This window comes from Microcaecilia unicolor, chromosome 9, assembly GCF_901765095.1.
Source record: "Microcaecilia unicolor chromosome 9, aMicUni1.1, whole genome shotgun sequence".
Taxonomy (NCBI): Eukaryota; Metazoa; Chordata; class Amphibia; order Gymnophiona; family Siphonopidae; genus Microcaecilia; species Microcaecilia unicolor.
The window spans coordinates 177,407,150-177,425,061 of record NC_044039.1 but is presented as its reverse complement, the minus strand read 5'-3'; the positions used below and the strand labels follow the sequence as shown (position 1 = coordinate 177,425,061).

The window sequence follows — 17,912 nt, the reverse complement described above, 5'->3', positions numbered from 1 at the left end:
CCTGAAATCCCAATTTCCTTTAACCGTTGTAATAGTAAAGTATGATCTATCAGATCGAAAGCTGCGGACAGATCTAGTGAAACAACTAATGCAATATATCCTTGCTCTAATCTGGAATAAGTTTTGCTTAAAAATGATGTCAAGACCGTTTCTGTGCTGTAACCTTTTCTAAAGCCTGATTGTCTGGGGTGTAATAAATTCGTCGTCTCAACATAGGATTGCAGTTGTTTAAACACGACGGTTTCCAATATTTTAGATATGCATGGTAAATTGGAAACTGGACGATAATTTCCCGGAGACTGGGGATCTAATGTAGGTTTCTTTAATATCGGCCCTACCAAAGCCTCTTTAAGAGCTTGGGGAACTAGTCCCTCTATGAGGCTTTTAGTAATGATCGAATAAAGATAAGTTTGCACTTCTAGCGAGGAATTTTTTAACCAGGGTGATGGTATTGGATCTAATGAGTTATAAGTTAGTGAAAGTTGTGAGACAGTAGTTAAAAAAGAGGTTAAAGATGGAATCTCAAATGTAGTCCATTGTCCAATAGTCTAATGGTTCCCAAACCTGGTCCTAGAAGCACCCCAGCCACTCAGGTTTTCAGGATACCCACAATGAATAATCATTTGAGAGATTTTCCTGTACTGCCTCCACTGCTCTATGACAGCATTAAATTCTAGTTCAGTGTACAATAAATCAGATACCTAGTTCCTGTTCCTTCTAGCACTGATAGGTTGAGCACGAAGGAAACATGAAATGGATGCTGCAGCGCTGACCAATACAAGCACATGGAACTCTTCCATCAGTATAGACAAACAGTTATAAAGCTAGACTTCACTGCTTTCGCAGTAATATACAGAGGCATATTTTCAAATCACTTACAAAGTTTTATAGTAAATCTATGGAACTTTCTAAGTCTAAGTGCTTTGAAAATGAGCCTCACTGTCTCAAAAAAAAAAATGGGCACATCATTAAAATTCCTTTTTAAGGTAGCCTGCCTTTTTCTTTTTTTAATAGTATTTATACACCACCTAGACCTAAGCGGTAGTTTCTTTATAGGTACTGGCCCTGTCCTTAACAGGCTCCCATTTCTATCTGAAGCTCCTGCTCTTGCAGAGGACTTAACCAAGAATTTCAGATGGAAAGTCCGTGACCCCAAACACAATCCACAGCTCTAATTTATTCTACACACACACAGAATGCTGCAATACTTATATGTTTATAAGCTGTGGGCTGTGTTACTTCTTGTGTGCTTTCTTCAGGCTTTAAAAAGATTTACTTTATTTCTATTGCCAAAGTCCCATCCGTTGCCTCTCCTCTCAGTCAGTCATTCATATGGCCTAATTCTGCTTTGAAGCAGTCTCATGATTTCTTCACATGAGCCCTGCTTTAAAAACAGTAAAGACGAGAAAAACATATGGAGAGGTTTTGGCATCTGAAGAACTTCAAATGTCTTTTCTTATGACTTCCTCTCTTCTTTATTTGATCAGGACTCTAGAGAATTCTGTAACATTAATCATTATAAATAAAAGGTAATTAATGTACAAGATCTCAGGCAGTGTATCAAACCTGACCTGTAGAAGAGGCAGAGCTAGTCTCTATAGGACATTCTCACATACAAGAGCTCTGCAAACCAGAAACATGAAAATACTTAATTAGAATTCAAGCAACCACTTCTTTTGTAATTTCACTCCACCTTATCGTTTTCTTCACCAGTATACTGAGGAAAACAGCAGTCTCAGCACAATCCTTGGTTTATAGTTCAACACCCTCACAAATCCCTTTGGATGATCAACGGGAGGAGTGTCGCACTTCATACTGTGTCTGCACCCTTTTCTGCTGGCTTCAATCTAATGCTTGAACGTGAAGGGCTCGACAGGATGCCTGAACCTACGCAATGTGTAGTCAAACCTCACAATACAGAAGTCAAAACAGAAGCAAGAAGTGTCACTCTCCTCCTGCTGGCTGGAAGGAGGTGGGAAGTGGCTACATAAGGGAGAGTAGGTGGGGAAAAGGGGCAGAAAAGTTAGAGAAGATCATGTTTGGGTGGAAGCAAAAAAAAAAAAAAAGGAGACAAAAAAAGTCAAAGAAAATAAGAAAAGGTGGGGCCATCATCTAAATCACAAAAATCAATACACAGAACAGTGTTCAGGATACATTTGTTCTAAGGTGTTAGGAAGCACAAAATCTGTGATGGATAATGAATTTGCATGTGAATATTGTCAGTTATGTTAAATGTACTATATTTTTGAGTATATAACTTGTGGGGTATAAATGTTTTTACATTCGGGTGACACCTGATGCAGACTGAACAAAGGTCACGGTTATTCTCATCTTTACATTCTAAAACATGGATACGTATTATATAAAAGTGTGAGATTTCTTTACTAACGGTGTATCCAAGATGTTTCACAGAGTCCTCATAGATACTTATGGAAGTAGAGATTCTATAGTTCTATAACAAAAAAAAGACTCCTAAATGATTTGCATAAAATACTTTTTACTACAAGACACATGTTTATAGCATAAATCTTCCAGAGGTTCTCTAATGCTTGAAAAACTCTGGAAAATTTATGCTATTAATCTTGTTCATCACTAGAAGGAAAACCTTCAAAGTCCATATCATCTGAGTAGTTAATGAAGTAGAAGCTTTTGCTGCCAAACATTTCATCATTGAATTCATAATCATCCTTGTCAGTAGAGATGGCATCCTACAATGTCTCACCTCCAAGTAAGGCTAGTGACCCAGACGTTAAGCGGTCACAAACACAAATGAGCGGCGGCCACGGCCAGGGGTGTGTTTGGAGGAGTTTAGGAAGGGAAAGAGGCTTAAGGAAGTTAGTATAAGGATAGGGAATGGGAGGAGACATAGTTATAAGGGAAGGACAGGGGGTGGGGAAAGGAGGTGGCCACTGGAAGCAATAAGGATGGCGACTGCAAAAGGTACAATTGCCATTTCTGCCTGCAGCTCCAATGGTTCACCCACCCCATCTACCCCATGTCTAGGACATAGGATTTCATTGCAGCATTCGACAGGTGGTAGGTCCTAGCCTGATAAGAGCATCCAGCAGTATGCTGCAGACCAAAATCAAGGTCAAATGTCAAGTAGTAGTTGTCCCATGCTAGCAGTGGCCTAGGTGATGGCTAAGGCCAGGAGCAGCTCCCCTCTTGTAGGGAGGGGGCTCAGTACCAGAGTAACAGCTGATCAGCAGAGCATACCTCAGACGTGCACAGAATGGGGAGGCTGAAGGCTTCAAAAGCAAGTCAACGGTTGAGAAGGGTATGATGCTTGTACGGCCATCTCCTGATCAAAAGCTGTGGTGGTGATGGCGCCAGGGCGTGTCAGAGGTGCATGCCCCAGGTGGCCCGGAAAATATGCATTTGTGATTAAGCCAGAAGTAAAGCGAGCTGTGGGACTCAAAAGGCTAGGCCACTTACCCCTAAATGCTCTAGATAGAAAATTGACGCATATAGGTAACTGCTTATTACTGTAACATATATACTTGAATGAAATTGATCAATACTATGAATGTGTTTAAATTTATTAAGTTGTAGAATGCTGAGGCCACAATAAATTCCACTGTTTTCTCGGACAACCTGTCAAGTGTCGATATGTCATGTATGGTGTGGCATGAAAGGAGAGTGCTTAGGTGCCGTCTGCCCAGTTTAAGCCTATGTTTTGAAATCCATTGATAAAAATCAAATGTAGTTTAACTGCCTGCTATGCAGTAGCAATCCAGCTGCAGACTTCTGCATATGTAGCACATTTCTGTTTCCCTGAAGGAATAAATAAGTGTGTGTCCTCAAACATCCATTTATCCCACTCTTCCTTAACAGACATTTAAATGCATAGTTAACAGCTATGTCTAACGCTGTAGCTTGCAAGCAAGTCCACCAGGGATTACTACTATATGGGCTCCAAATAGCATAAGAACATAAGTGTTGCCATGCTGGGACAGACCGAAGGTCCATCAAGCTCAGCATCCCGTTTCCAACAATGGCCAATCCACTTGATTGAGCATGACATACATTTATCCATGCCTTTCATCCACCTCTTTTGTTGCACTTGACACATTGGACTTTGGGAGTTGTTCACATGGCATAGATATGTGTTTGAAGGTAACTAGCAGTTTCAGTTTCTTGCCATTTGTAGTAACACTACAAAACTGGCTCTTTCATGACCATTTGTTATAGCCACCGACTGTGCCAGGTTCAGCAACTGTTCTTGTACTTGAAACATCAAAAAACTCATCAATACCTCATCCCTGTTATATTGTGTGTCCAGGTTGCAGGTTATTTTTCTTACATTCTTCTTGTACGAAGTTAACAAAATTTACCCATTTTTTTCTTCTCTCAAAGTTTTAATTTTTTTAAATGATAGTTCAGAGCGAAGATCCAAGGCGAGACAGTTCCACAGAGTTAGTGCAACAACATTAAAACAGAGTGAGTGGAATGTGATCGAACCTGCAAGATAGAAGGAACAACTAACAGATGCTGATGGGCTCAACAGAGGACATAAGATGGGATGTAGAGAATAAGAAAGCCGAAAAGAAAAAGAGTTCCAGAATGAAAGACTTGATTTTAAACTGAATACTAAAGAAAACAGAGAGCCAATGTTCCTTTATCAAAAGAATAGAGGCAGTATTTTATTTTTTTTTAGCACTGTAGATCAATTTAACCAAGGTGTTTTAGACCAGGGCAGGATTAATCCTTCGATGGGCTCTAGGCGAACAAGTACATCAACCCACAAAATTACCCTTGGCCCCATCTATGCCATAGATAAAGTTGACAGATTGAATAGAGGTGGCAACCGCAAATTGCTATTACAAAGGAGGGAAGCCAAGTGGATCTTTAATTTAAAAACAATTTATTTATTTGCTGCATTTGTATCCCACCTTTTTGCAGGCTCAATGTGGCTTACATTATGCCGTAATGGCGATTGCCATTAACAGAATGAAAATACAGAGTATTATTGCAAATAAAGTACAAAAAATATAAAATAAATTAGAAATGATTAGCTGTTCAATACATTTCAGGTATTTGAGAACAAGGATAATTGAACCACAAGGTTTAAATAGCTCGGAGGACTGGCATATTTTTTTTATTAAGATGTTTAATTACCAATCACAGAAGTTCTTTTACACGATATGCCTTTAAGAATTCACAGGAGGAGCTTATTTAAACTCAGCTGTTCAACGCATTACGCCAAAGCGCCATTTTGTAATTCAGAACGCTTCTCTTGCAAGCAAGTGAACCTGTGGGTTGATGGGGTTTGTGCATTATTTACTTCATTTCTTTGTAAAATTCTAATGATGAATTTTATTTCTTTAGAACCTTTTGTCGGGGTGAAACGGTGGCCCCCGTTGAATGCTTAAAAGGCAGTGCTGGATTCAAACAATGAAAATCAAGCTAAGTGCAGTCTTGTGAATGAGGCATCTATAACAACATTTTTTTTTTGCCAAGAGGACTATTTAACTAATTGAGTCTATTGAAGTAGAATTGAGATAATCTTTAAAAGAATAAAAAAATACATATAAATTATCTTTGGAGTTTTTACAGCCCAGTGATAGAAATCAAGCGCTTTTTACGTGTATGTTTACACCACACATCAGCGTTTAAAACCTTCGGCAAATTGCCATTGGTTTCTGAGGGCTTTTCTCTAAATATGATTTAAGCACAGTTTTCTTTGAATGGAACTAGCTACAGTTTGTGTTTTCTAGTATTAGTTTACATAATAACTCCTCTGTCAGCACCAGCAACCACCATTATAGCACTATGTGTCCCTACCATCTATGCTTTGATTTTTAGTGGATCATACACTGCTCTTCACAGCCTTGTCTGTAGATGCTACACTTCTCACAGACCTTCTATACGTAACTGTGCTGTCAGTTCTTTATTGTTTTTCAAGGAAAATGTTTTTAAAGAAAAGTCCACTCATCTTGTATGGATGTGTTGTCTCTCTACAGTGCCACGGGTAGGCTGGAGCTCAAATCATTCCCTCATTTTCCTTCTGCTCGTGGTGTGCTCAGTTACGTATAGAAGCTCTGTGAGAAGTGTAGCATCTACAGATAAGGCTGCTAAGACAGACAAGGCTGCTAAGAGCAGGGTATGATCCACTAAAAATCAAAGCATAGATGGTAGGGACACATAGTGCTATAATGGTGGTTGCTGGTGCTGTCAGAGGACTTATTTATTAGCTCTATAATAATGCACCTATTACTGAGCATAATTATACATTTAAAGAAAGATTTCATTTAATTTATAATTTAAAGACAACTAGGTTTCTATACAGTTTATAAGTGTATTACGAAGGAAACCACAAATAATACTAAGTCCCCAGGGTTCATTAATATATTAAATTTTAACTGCCAGACCCTCGACCCTTCTTCTAATGTTTGGAGATCCCTTCTCATCGTTTCTACTCCCTCCAGGGTATCCACACCATTGGCTATCTTCGTGTCATCCACAAAAAGGCAAACCTTTCCTTCCAATACTTCATTAATCTCTCACAAACAAACAGAATCGGCCCCAGCACTGACCCCTGAGGAACTCCACTGCTCACCTTCCTTTCCACCAAGAGGATTCCATTTACTACCACCCTCTGCCACCTGTCGGTTAACCAGTTTCCTATCCAGTTCACCACTTTTGGTCCTAAGTTCAGCCCTTTCAGCTTATTCACGAGTCTTCTGTGGGGGACCATATCAAAGGCTTTGCTGAAATCCAAGTAGATTACATCTAGCGTACATCCTTCATCCAGTTCTTTGGTACCCAGTCAAAGAAGTCAATGAGATTCGTATGGCAGAATTTTCCTTTGGTAAAGCCATGTTGCCTCGGGTCCTGTAACCCAGGCTTCTAGAAAGTTAACTATCCTTTCTTTCAGCAGCAATTCCACTATTTTTCCTACCACTGACGTGAGACTTACTGGTCTGTAGTTTCCCACTTCTTCCCTGTCTCCACTTTTGTGAAGAGGGACCATATCCGCTCATCTCCAATCTCGCGGAACCTCTCCAGTCTCTAAAGACCTATTAAATAAATCTTTAAGAGGTCCCACCAGGACCTCCTTCAATATCCTGGGATGTATCCTACCCTGCCCCATAGCTTTGTCCACCTTCAGATTCTCCAGCCGTTTATAAACTCTTAAATCTTAGCTCCTTATTTGACAAGTTGTTTTAATTATTCCTATTAAAAAATGAAACATCCTCATCTCTTATGTGTCCTGTTTGTTTAAGTTCTGCCAAACAGGGATTGTCTCTTACAGTGCTACAGCTAAGAAGTAGTAGTTAGAATAGACAGACTTGCTGCATTAGAAGAGAAAATTAAAGTAGCAATTTAGACCATTTAAGTATTCTGTTGTCCCAGATGGTCATAAGTGCTATTTCCACATACCATATTAATTGTAAATGCAATGTGCCTGCAATTTAGACATTTATTTCTCCTTTGCCCTGCTTAAAAAGAAAAAGAGTCTCAAAAATGGCATTTGGATGTTTTCTCCAAAAAACATCCAAATTGTGATTTTCGAAACTCAGATTTGAGACTTTCTCTGCAGTGTATCCAAATCACAAAGGGGTGTGTTGGGGGTGGGATTTGGGCATTCCCAAAAGTAATGACACTCTTCTGCCATAATGGAAAACATCCAGGACTAAAAAGTTAGATGTTTTGGCCTAGACCCGTTTCAATGACGCCTAAGTCACAAAAAGTTGCCCTAAATGACAAGATGACTACTGGAGGGATTAAGGCATGACCCCCTACTCCCCCAGTGATCTCCTCTCACCCCTCCCCGCAAAGAAAGTAACAGTACATACCAACCTCTAAGACAGCTTCAAATGTTAAGACCAGACTTATTAAAGTAGCAAGCAGGTCCCTGGAGTAGCCTAGTGGTTGATGCTCTGCACTGTAGAGAAGGGAACCCAGGCCCATATCCCCATTCTATCTGGTACACTTGTGCTGGAAGTGTGAGCCCTCCAAAACTCACCAAAAACCTACAGTATCTACATATAGGTGACACCTGCAGGCATAAGGGCTACTGCAGTGGTATACAGTAGGTTTTTGGTCGCTTTTGGAGGGTTCACCACATAATATAAGGGGTAACAGCAAGATGTGTACCTGGGACTTTTCATGTGAAGTTCACTGCTCTGGTGGGATGTCTTTGTGGCCAGTCTACTAAGAATGCTTGCCCCCCCCCCCCCCCACCCCCCAATACATCCTAAGGGCTTGTTTTGTGCGTTTTTCCGCTCGGGAATTTTTTATTTTTCAACAATGGTCCTAAAGGATAAACACATTGAGCAAAAAAATGTCTAGTAAATAGTCACTTTTGAAACAAAAGTGACTATTTACTTTTGCAATCCCTATCTTCCAGCTATCAAGATTTTTCATTTTATTGTACTGACATTGTGAGCATTATATACATGTTATCTGAAACATTCTAATGATTTGCCATTTTAAGATATTTCATTTGTATTGGGTTGACATCATGAGTAGAGTATATCTATGTTATATAAATGCTCTTGCATGTTGACTTTTATAGCAGTATCCTTAACATTCTGCTATTTATATTACATGAATGTTATACTGTGCTGTTTTAATATGTATACTTCTGATACTGTATCATTGCTATTACTAGGATTTCATTTACCTATCTCCAGGTCTACCTCATTGATTGTATTTTATACTTATATTTGGCTATTTTGCTATTGTTAGACTATTAGCACAATCTAAGTTGTTTATATCATGCTATACCTGTTGTATATAACCTTGGGTAAATTTCTTCATAACGAGTATTAATAAATCCAAATACATATTAAATAATTAATTCCTAATTAATTTCAGGGTCCATAGAAGTCAATAGTGACCTAGGAGGGAAGGTGCAACAAAACCCCTTTACAAAACAAGAAGAAATCCATTTGAAGAAGGAAACTTGGAAACGGGGAGTACTCTCAAAACCACACAGATCATGGCCCACAACAGAACGGAGCCCGAGGACAGAAGCAGTGTATGTCCTTTGACTACAGCAAAAGGGACAAAAGGAAGGCTATCTTGCTCATAGCCAAGGGCAAGGAAATGCAAACCAAGGGGAAGAAAGGGAGAAACAAAACCCAAGGAAAACATGGTTGCTGCTGCCCTGCAAGGGAGGCTAGGCCAGGACAGGCATAAACACTGGGAGATTGGAGCACGAGAAGACAAACCAACAAGGGTGAGAATCACCAAGACATGCCAAGCTGTAGGATAGATACCCAGAAAGGGGTCAAGATAAAATATAGAAAAACCCAAGGTTGAAATTTCCCCACAAGGGGAAAAAAAAAAAAGTTACTGAGGTGCATTTCTGGACACCAGCCAAAGGGTCAGCGTCTGGATATTCTCAGCCCAGGGTCTGCAGAACTACCATCCTGCCCGGCCTGCACACCCAGGCAGAAGCTAGAAGTCCTGAATGGGCTAGAGTACTTAATATAGGGTGCTAAGGAGGAAACCCTTGAGGCACAACCCCCTGAAAGAGGCAGATATTGACATCATCAATACCTGGCTCAGTGGCCCCAAGCATGGAAGAGGACACAGTATCCAGAAACCGGTGAAGAACACCATCAACTACGAGCAAGTAGTACAGAGAAGAAAGCAGAGCACTCAGAGCAGCTGAGAATGCCACCAGCAGGTGGGTCAGAGAAAGACAGCTATCTCCAGGCAGACAGATAGGGTATCCGAAGTGGAGTCGAATAAAAGGGAAAGAGCTCCCACTGATAACCTTGTACAAGATATGGTCTCCGGTAGCCTTATCCGTGTTCAAAGGACAATCCAAAGATTAAGAATGTGCCGGATGACATGTCTGCTCTGTGACACAGCAAGGTCCTATAGATATGAAAAGATGGAAAGGGAAAGATTGTCAGAGCATAGAGACATGCAATGCCGCTAAGGCACACAGCCTGATAGCTGAGACAAATATACTGTGACCACAAAGGACACCGTCCTGCTTAGAAAGGCCAGAGGCCTTCCCCAGTCTGAGTAAGAGAAAAATAAAGAGGCCAGACTGGGCAAGAGAAAAAGGTTCCTCTGGAGAAAAATGCCAGGCCTAAAAAGAAGGAAAACGCAAGTCCTGTAAAACAAAAGGCAAGATGTCAGACCCAAAAGGCACCCTGGTATCTCCCCAAGGGAACATAAGGGCTACCCACCTGAGATCCAAATGCCTGACCTGAAGGACAGTGCCACAATGGAAGAGGATTTTAAAGGGTTTGCCAGATGATAGGTCCATAAAAGTAGCAAATGACACCCTTGGAAGAAACTGGATACCAGCCACAGAATAAACCAGATGCCAATGCTATCAAAGACCAGATGTCAGCCCTGATAGGATGCAGGATAATAGGATAGGAGTGGGAACTGAACCTGGGTGTCACGGACGACAGTCCACTGGACTGATCACTAGGATACTCCTCAGACTTTGTAAGGCGATGAGTCAAACACGCAGAGGAACAGAATGACCTACCTGGAAAAAAAAAACCCAGTATGCCAGACCTGTAAGAGGTAACATGCCAGTCGTTAATGAGGCAACATGCCTGCCCTATGAGAGACCAGATGGCAGCTCTGTGAGAGTACAGGAAATCCATTCTGAATGAACATAAGACGGCAACAGTTCTACCAGGTGACAGGATGTCTATTCTGAACAGTCCTACCAGGGGACAGGATGTCTATTCTGAACGAACATAAGATGGCAACAGTCCTGCCAGGGAGCTGGATGTCCATTCTGAAAGAACAGAAGATGCCAACAGTTGTGAATTCTGAACATAAGATGGCAACAGTCCTGCCAGAAGACAGGATGTCCATTCTGTAAGAAAACAGGATGTCAACCCAGAGACAGGATGGCAGATCATCCAGAATGACGCTAAGATGACAGACCTGACAGCCCCCAAGGATACATACCCAATCCAAGAACAGACCAGACAACAGTCCCCTAGAGGATCAGAATGCCATCAGGGAGAAAAGTAAGCTGCAGTGTAAAGAAAGCAGATGCTAGTCCTGGAAGCAAACTGAATGCCAGCACAATGCCCTGCCAATCTCATGAACAAAGACAAATACTCGCCATGTCCCCTCCACCGCTCCTGGGGAAGAACCTGGGGCAAAAGCAAAGAAGGGAAGCTGATTGTAGTCAACAATAAGGATGGGACAAGGTCCTGAAACTGCTAATCGGGAATACCGAGAGCAATCACTGACTGTTCCACAGGCTAGACTTTCAGAGTAAAAGCACTTACAATTTTAGGAAAGATGTGGAATACATAGACAGGGCAACAGAAGAGCTACTGCCCAGCACACCCAGACATTCACTGGCAAACTTTGCTCTGCAGGTTTTTTTTCTGTTTTGTTTTTTTAAGAGGCAGGAGAGCAAACTTCCAGGGTGAATGGACGAGCATAGCCAGACTGGAACCAGAAAGGCGGGTAAATGGTGAGGGGGGGGGGGGGGACCTAGCCCCACCAGATGTACCCCCAACAGGCAGACAGAGAAAGCCAAGACCCCCAGCTCAACTAGACCTGAAGGAACAGGCCAGAAGCAAGCACCATCCTGACAGCTGCACAGGATACGTCTGTCCACCTGCTGAGATAGATGAGACAGAGAGAATATTGAAAGCGAGGCTGCTGCACAGTATCCTTTATGGCAGAGCTCTGGTGCTCTCTCTCCATCTGCTGGTAGGGGGACATAACCCACTCATCTCTGAATTAATCTGTGGTACGTAATAGAAACAGGGGTGACAAGATACAGATGTTCAAATATTTGAAAGGTATTAATCCGCAAAAAAACCTTTTCTGGAGTTGGGAAGGCAGTAGACCTGGAGAAGATGAATAGAGGTTGAAGGGGGGGGGGGTGGGGGGAAGACTCAGGAGTAATGTCAGGAAGTATTTTTTCACAGAGAGGGTGGTGTGGATACATGGAATGCCCTCCTGCGGGAGGTGGTGGAGATGAAAATGGTAATGGAATTCAAACATGCGTGGGATAAACACAAAGGAATCCTGTTTAGAAGGAACGGATCCATGGAATTTTAGCAGACACTGGGTGACAACTCCAGTAATTAGGAAGCAAAACCAGTGCTGGGCAGACTTCCACTGTCTATGCCCTGATCGTGACTGAATAGATATGGATGGGCCGGAGTGTAAATTTTAAGGGGCATCAATGTTAATTTCACAAATTTTAATACAAGAACAGTGCTGGTCAGACTTCTACGATCTGTGCCTTGAAAATGACAAGGACAAATCAAACTCAGGTATACATATAAAGTATCACATACCATGTATAATAAGGTTATCTTGTAGGGCAGACTGGATGAACCGTACAGGTCTTTATCTGCCATAATAGACTATGAGGCTCATTTTCAAAGCACTTAGCCTCCCAAAGTTCCATAGAAACCTATGGAACTTAGCCTCCCAAAGTGCTTTGAAAATATGCCTCTAAGTTACCTACTGAACTTCCATAGTATCACCAGTTACTGTGCATTTCATAAAGCGTTAAAAATCTGGTTAATTGGAAATAATTATAATTTGAGGGTCAACATTTCTTTTTTGTAATTTTAATTTACCTAATTTATTAAAGAATTGTTATTGGAATTTAATTATGATTGTGTTATACGTTGTTATGATTACATATATATAATTTTAAAACGCTTTAACACTATATTGTATTAAGCAGTAATCAGGTCAATAAATCAAATCAAATAGCAGATGCCTTCAAAGATCTAAATTTCTTTAGAGATTTTGTATTCAATCAAACAAAAAATACAGAAGAAAACATGAACCATTTTAGATACTTAGCCCAGATCATGAAAGATCAGATTTTTAATTCCATGAAATACAGATCTCATTTCTGTGAGGATAAAATAGGCACGACCATACAATCTGATAAATGCCAATTTTCAATTTGTTTGGCCAAATTCCGAAGAGCTACCCAGACAAACCGGGATTTTTTTTTCCTGCAAAAACTGGTCAACTTTTGTCAAACAACTTGTTGCCCAGACGAAGAACCAAAAAGGATGGGATTCAGATATACTAGGGGTACAGTTTTCCTTTACTCAGATACCAGTGAATAATCAGCACTCTCTTTTAACACACTTAGTAAGCCAAGCTAGCAGCTGTTGTGCTTTAATGCCAACACAGCCCATTCACTTTGAATGGGCTGTGTCAACATTGCCACGTGGCTTAGTAAACAGAGGGGTAAAGTCTGGTCTGAAAAATAGCTGACATAGTTCAAACAACAAATTTGGTGAACTGCTGCAGCATAATGCTGGCGACTATGTGTACATACATAACTTACTAAAAAAGGAAAGCTCCTTACCTCCAACATTCTGGATTAAGATGGTGCTTGCCACAAGGATCTAGGAGACAAGCATGGAAAGAACAAAATGTATTGTCTCATGCTTCTTTCTAAAATAAATAGTTACAAGATGTATACTAATTTTGTTTTAATGTACTATGCCCCCAAAATGACTTGCATTCTAAGGGGAAGGGGGTGGGACTTGATATACTGCCTTTCTGTGGTTACAAAGCATACAGGTACTTATTTTGTACCTAGGGCAATGGAGGGTTAAGATGACTTGCCCAGAGTCACAAGGAGCTGCAGTGGGAATCAAACGGGATCAAAGTCCGCTTCACTCCCACTGTATTAAAGTGCCAGGTCCAGCAAGTCTATACATAACCTTGTTGAGAATTAGAAGATTAAACCACAGAGAAGTAAAATCAGTGGCAAATTGGAAGGCAGGCAATGTACCTTTCCAGGTGATCCAAATGCAAACAGACCAATATCTTCGTAAGATGTGACGGCTATGCACAGAAAAATAAGAGAGAGATATTTGTAACAAACTTATTCAATAAATAACACAGGATTAAAAATTTTGTCACATAAAAGCTAAAATGTGACTCTGGGGGCCTGTGCATTGGCTTCAGCATGGAAATAGAAATGCTCATTTATACAGTCTGGTACAGAACTAAAAATGGAAGGGAACAAAACCAGCTTAGACAAGGTCTAATGGTCCATTTTATACAAACCAAAAAAAGCAACACTGGGCCTTCAAGACTGGGACAATTAAAGTTCTTTATTGATGACCCGTGTTTCGGCGCAAAACAGCACCTGCTTCAGGGGTCTGACAATAGAATGCAAAAATAAAAACCACATAAATACAGGTAAACAAAAACAAGTTATTTTGAACATTTAGATTGCTTAAGTAAACACTGTATAACAATAAAAGAGAGAAAAACAAAATTGTATATGAATAGTAAAAACACAGTGTAGTAGAAGAGAGAGGTGCAAACTTGGCTGCTTATTAAGAATAGGGATAATAATCATGAAAACAATAACAACAATAAATACGTTAAAACATAAATAGCATCCCACAAATAAATAATTGGAGTTAAAAATATGTCACATAACGATTACTACACTGTGTTTTTACTATTCATATACAATTTTGTTTTTCTTTAATTGTCCCAGTCTTGAAGGCCCAGTGTTGCTGTTTGTATACTTTCTGTGTATGCTATATTACCCTCCCCATTTTATACAAAACAATTTGCTCACAAAACAAATGCATGCCAGGAGCCAAGTTTCTGATGAAAACTGGATTCTATACTATACTACCTTCTATTGGATCAACAACGCTGATGTAGTGTATAAGCTTTCCAAACCACACAGGCCCCTTCTTCAGGTATAAGAATTTAGCAAAATGTACTACTGCCAGGTCATATCTTTGAGACATTACTGTGTGAAAGCCATCAGAGAGCAGTTGTAAAACTTTTCCACGTACCAGTTTGAACGCACAGGAGCAGCAGGAGGTAGATGGAATAAGAAGCCAGACAAGCAACAATCAGCAGCAGAATACTAAAAAATAAAATATTAAAGCTATTAGGGAATGGTCTAGAAGAGAACATTTCAATGTGAACATCCCCTTTTCTTCCTGCATGACCATAATCAGCAGATCACCCTTCACAAGCCTACTGACTCATCTTGGTTATTTACTCTAACATCATCCTCACCTTTGCATAGCCCAATGCTAAAAAGCCAAGAGGATGAAGGAAAGTGCTCGGGCTACAATTAGGTCAACAAACAAAGTGCAGGAGGAGATCAGTGTATTAGGTTGGTCCAGAAAAAGTGTGATGAGCTTTTGAGAGCTGTACTCCATCTGCACCAACCTTGATATTTAAATGTACCAACACAGCAATGGAAATGGGACTTGATATACCGCCTTTCTGAGGTTTTGCAACTACATTCAAAGCGGTTTACATATATTCAGGTACTTATTTTGTACCAGGGGCAATGGAGGCTTAAGTGACTTGCCCAGAGTCACAAGGAACTGCAGTGGGAATCAAACTCAGTTCCCCAGGATCAAAGTCCACTGCACTAACCACTAGGCTACTCCTCCACTAGCAACATTCCATGTAGAAGCCTGCCCTTGCAGATCAGCAACACGGCTGCGCAGGCTTCTGTTTCTGTGACAGAAACAGAAGCCTGCGCAGCCGTGTTGCTGATCTGCAAGGGCAGGCTTCTACATGGAATAGCAACATTCCATGTAGAATCTCCAATAGTAGCAACATTCCATGTACAATCTCAAATAGGGAAAGGGAAATGGGACTTGATATACCACCTTTCTGAGGTTTTTGCAACTACATTCAAAGTGGTTTACATATATTCAAGTACTTATCTTGTATCAGGGGCAATGGAGGGTTAAGTGACTTGCCCAGAGTCACAAGGAACTGCAGTGGGAATCGAACTCAGTTCCCCAGGATCAAAGTCCACTGCACTAACCACTAGGCTACTCCTCCACTAGCAACATTCCATGTAGAAGCCTGCCCTTGCAGATCAGCAACACGGCTGCGCAGGCTTCTGTTTCTGTCACAGAAACAGAAGCCTGCGCAGCCGTGCTGCTCTACAAGGGCAGGCTTCTGCATGGAATAGCAACATTCCATGTAGAATCTCCAATAGTAGCAACATTCCATGTACAATCTCAAATAGGGAAAGGGAAATGGGACTTGATATACCACCTTTCTGAGGTTTTTGCAACTACATTCAAAGTGGTTTACATATATTCAAGTACTTATCTTGTATCAGGGGCAATGGAGGGTTAAGTGACTTGCCCACAGTCACAAGGAGCTGCAGTGGGAATCAAACTCAGTTCCCCAGGATCAAAGTCCACTGCACTAACCACTAGGCTACTCCTCCACTAGCAACATTCCATGTAGAAGCCTGCCCTTGCAGATCAGCAACACGGCTGCGCAGGCTTCTGTTTCTGTCACAGAAACAGAAGCCTGCGCAGCCGTGCTGCTCTACAAGGGCAGGCTTCTGCATGGAATAGCAACATTCCATGTAGAATCTCCAATAGTAGCAACATTCCATGTACAATCTCAAATAGGGAAAGGGAAATGGGACTTGATATACCACCTTTCTGAGGTTTTTGCAACTACATTCAAAGTGGTTTACATATATTCAAGTACTTATCTTGTATCAGGGGCAATGGAGGGTTAAGTGACTTGCCCACAGTCACAAGGAGCTGCAGTGGGAATCAAACTCAGTTCCCCAGGATCAAAGTCCACTGCACTAACCACTAGGCTAGCAATGGCATTACATCTTTCTGCAGCACCTGCACAATCCTACACTCGAAAGCAGAGAGAGAGAGAGAGAGAAAAAAAAAACTACAAAAAGGTGGCTTGACCATTCTGTATCTAGCACAGAAAGAAACAAAACTACAGTATCTTACAGTCACTTTAAAAAGGATTTCATTTACCATAAAAAGAACTTACCTAAATCCGATTATCCCAGTGGTGGCCATTGCATAAGATAAACCAAGGATTCCGCTTCCCATGATAGCATTAATTAAATTAAACACCGAAAAGCCAAAGGAGGTACCTGAAGATTCCCGCCTTCGAGAGCCCTGCAATAATAACCAGAATACCCATTCAGGCAGTCTTGCTGCATGAAAGAAAAGGAAAGGGAAGGGAAGGAGATGGGATTTGATATATAGCCTCTCTGTGGTTACAATCAAAGTGGTTTACATATATTATATATAGGTGCTTATTTTGTACACGCGGCAATTGAGGGTTAAGTGACTTGCCCAGAGTCACAAGGAGCTGCAGTTGTCCTAACAATGGAGTCGGGTAACTGTTCCAGGGTCAGGGTAACATTACTGAGTTCCACATTTTCCATCAACAAACTGATTGTTGTGAAACCTTTTACTTTTCTAAAACAAGAGTGAGGAGAAGAGGAAATGGTTTATTGCTTTTAGACAAGAATAATTTTTGTTTTACTCTTAATTGAAAGTTGTGATAAAGGGGATGGAACTCCTCTCATATGAGGAAAGGCTAAAGGAGTTTAGCGCTCTTCAGCTTGGAAAAAAAAAAAAAGAAAAAAAAGATGACTAAGGGGGAGATATGATTGAGGTATACAAAAGCACTGAATGGCGTAGAACAAGTAGAAGTGAATCGATTTTTACTCTTTCAAAACGTACAAAGGCTAGGGGGCCACTCAAAGTTACATGGAAATGCTTTTTCAAGTAATATTAAACTTTATATCCAAACATAACATAAAAGTCATGAATAATCAATCAAGCAACAATAGCTATAGCAAGTGAAGCACATACAGATTACTGATTAAAATATGCTAGGCATTATTAGGAAAGGAATGGAAAACAAAGATGAGGCTGTTAAAATGCCTTTGTATTGTTCCATGGTGTGACTGCACCTCGAATATTGTGTTCAATTCTGGTCACCACATCTCAAAAAAAATATAGTAGAATTAGAAAAAGTACAGAGACGGGCTACGAAAATGATAAAGGGGATGGGACGACTTCCCTATGAGGAAAGGCTAAAGTGGCTAGGGCTCTTAAGCTTGGAGAAGAGATGGCTGAGGGGAGATATGATAGAGGTCTATAAAATAATGAGTGGAGTGGAAGTGAATCGCTTGTTTA

General features: G+C 40.8%; 1 protein-coding gene across 1 annotated transcript in view; it reads right to left on the bottom strand.

Moving 5' to 3' along the window:
* The window catches only part of SLC38A6 (solute carrier family 38 member 6), a 77,081-nt gene that overhangs the window by 43,031 nt on the left and 16,138 nt on the right, over positions 1 to 17,912 (bottom strand). The window contains exons 2-5 of the mRNA XM_030213966.1: positions 16,750 to 16,880; positions 14,760 to 14,833; positions 13,730 to 13,782; positions 13,298 to 13,337 (exon numbers count right to left, since the gene is read on the bottom strand). Coding sequence (XP_030069826.1) covers positions 13,298 to 13,337; positions 13,730 to 13,782; positions 14,760 to 14,833; positions 16,750 to 16,880 — 298 coding nt within the window. The remainder of the gene's footprint in view (positions 1 to 13,297; positions 13,338 to 13,729; positions 13,783 to 14,759; positions 14,834 to 16,749; positions 16,881 to 17,912) is intronic.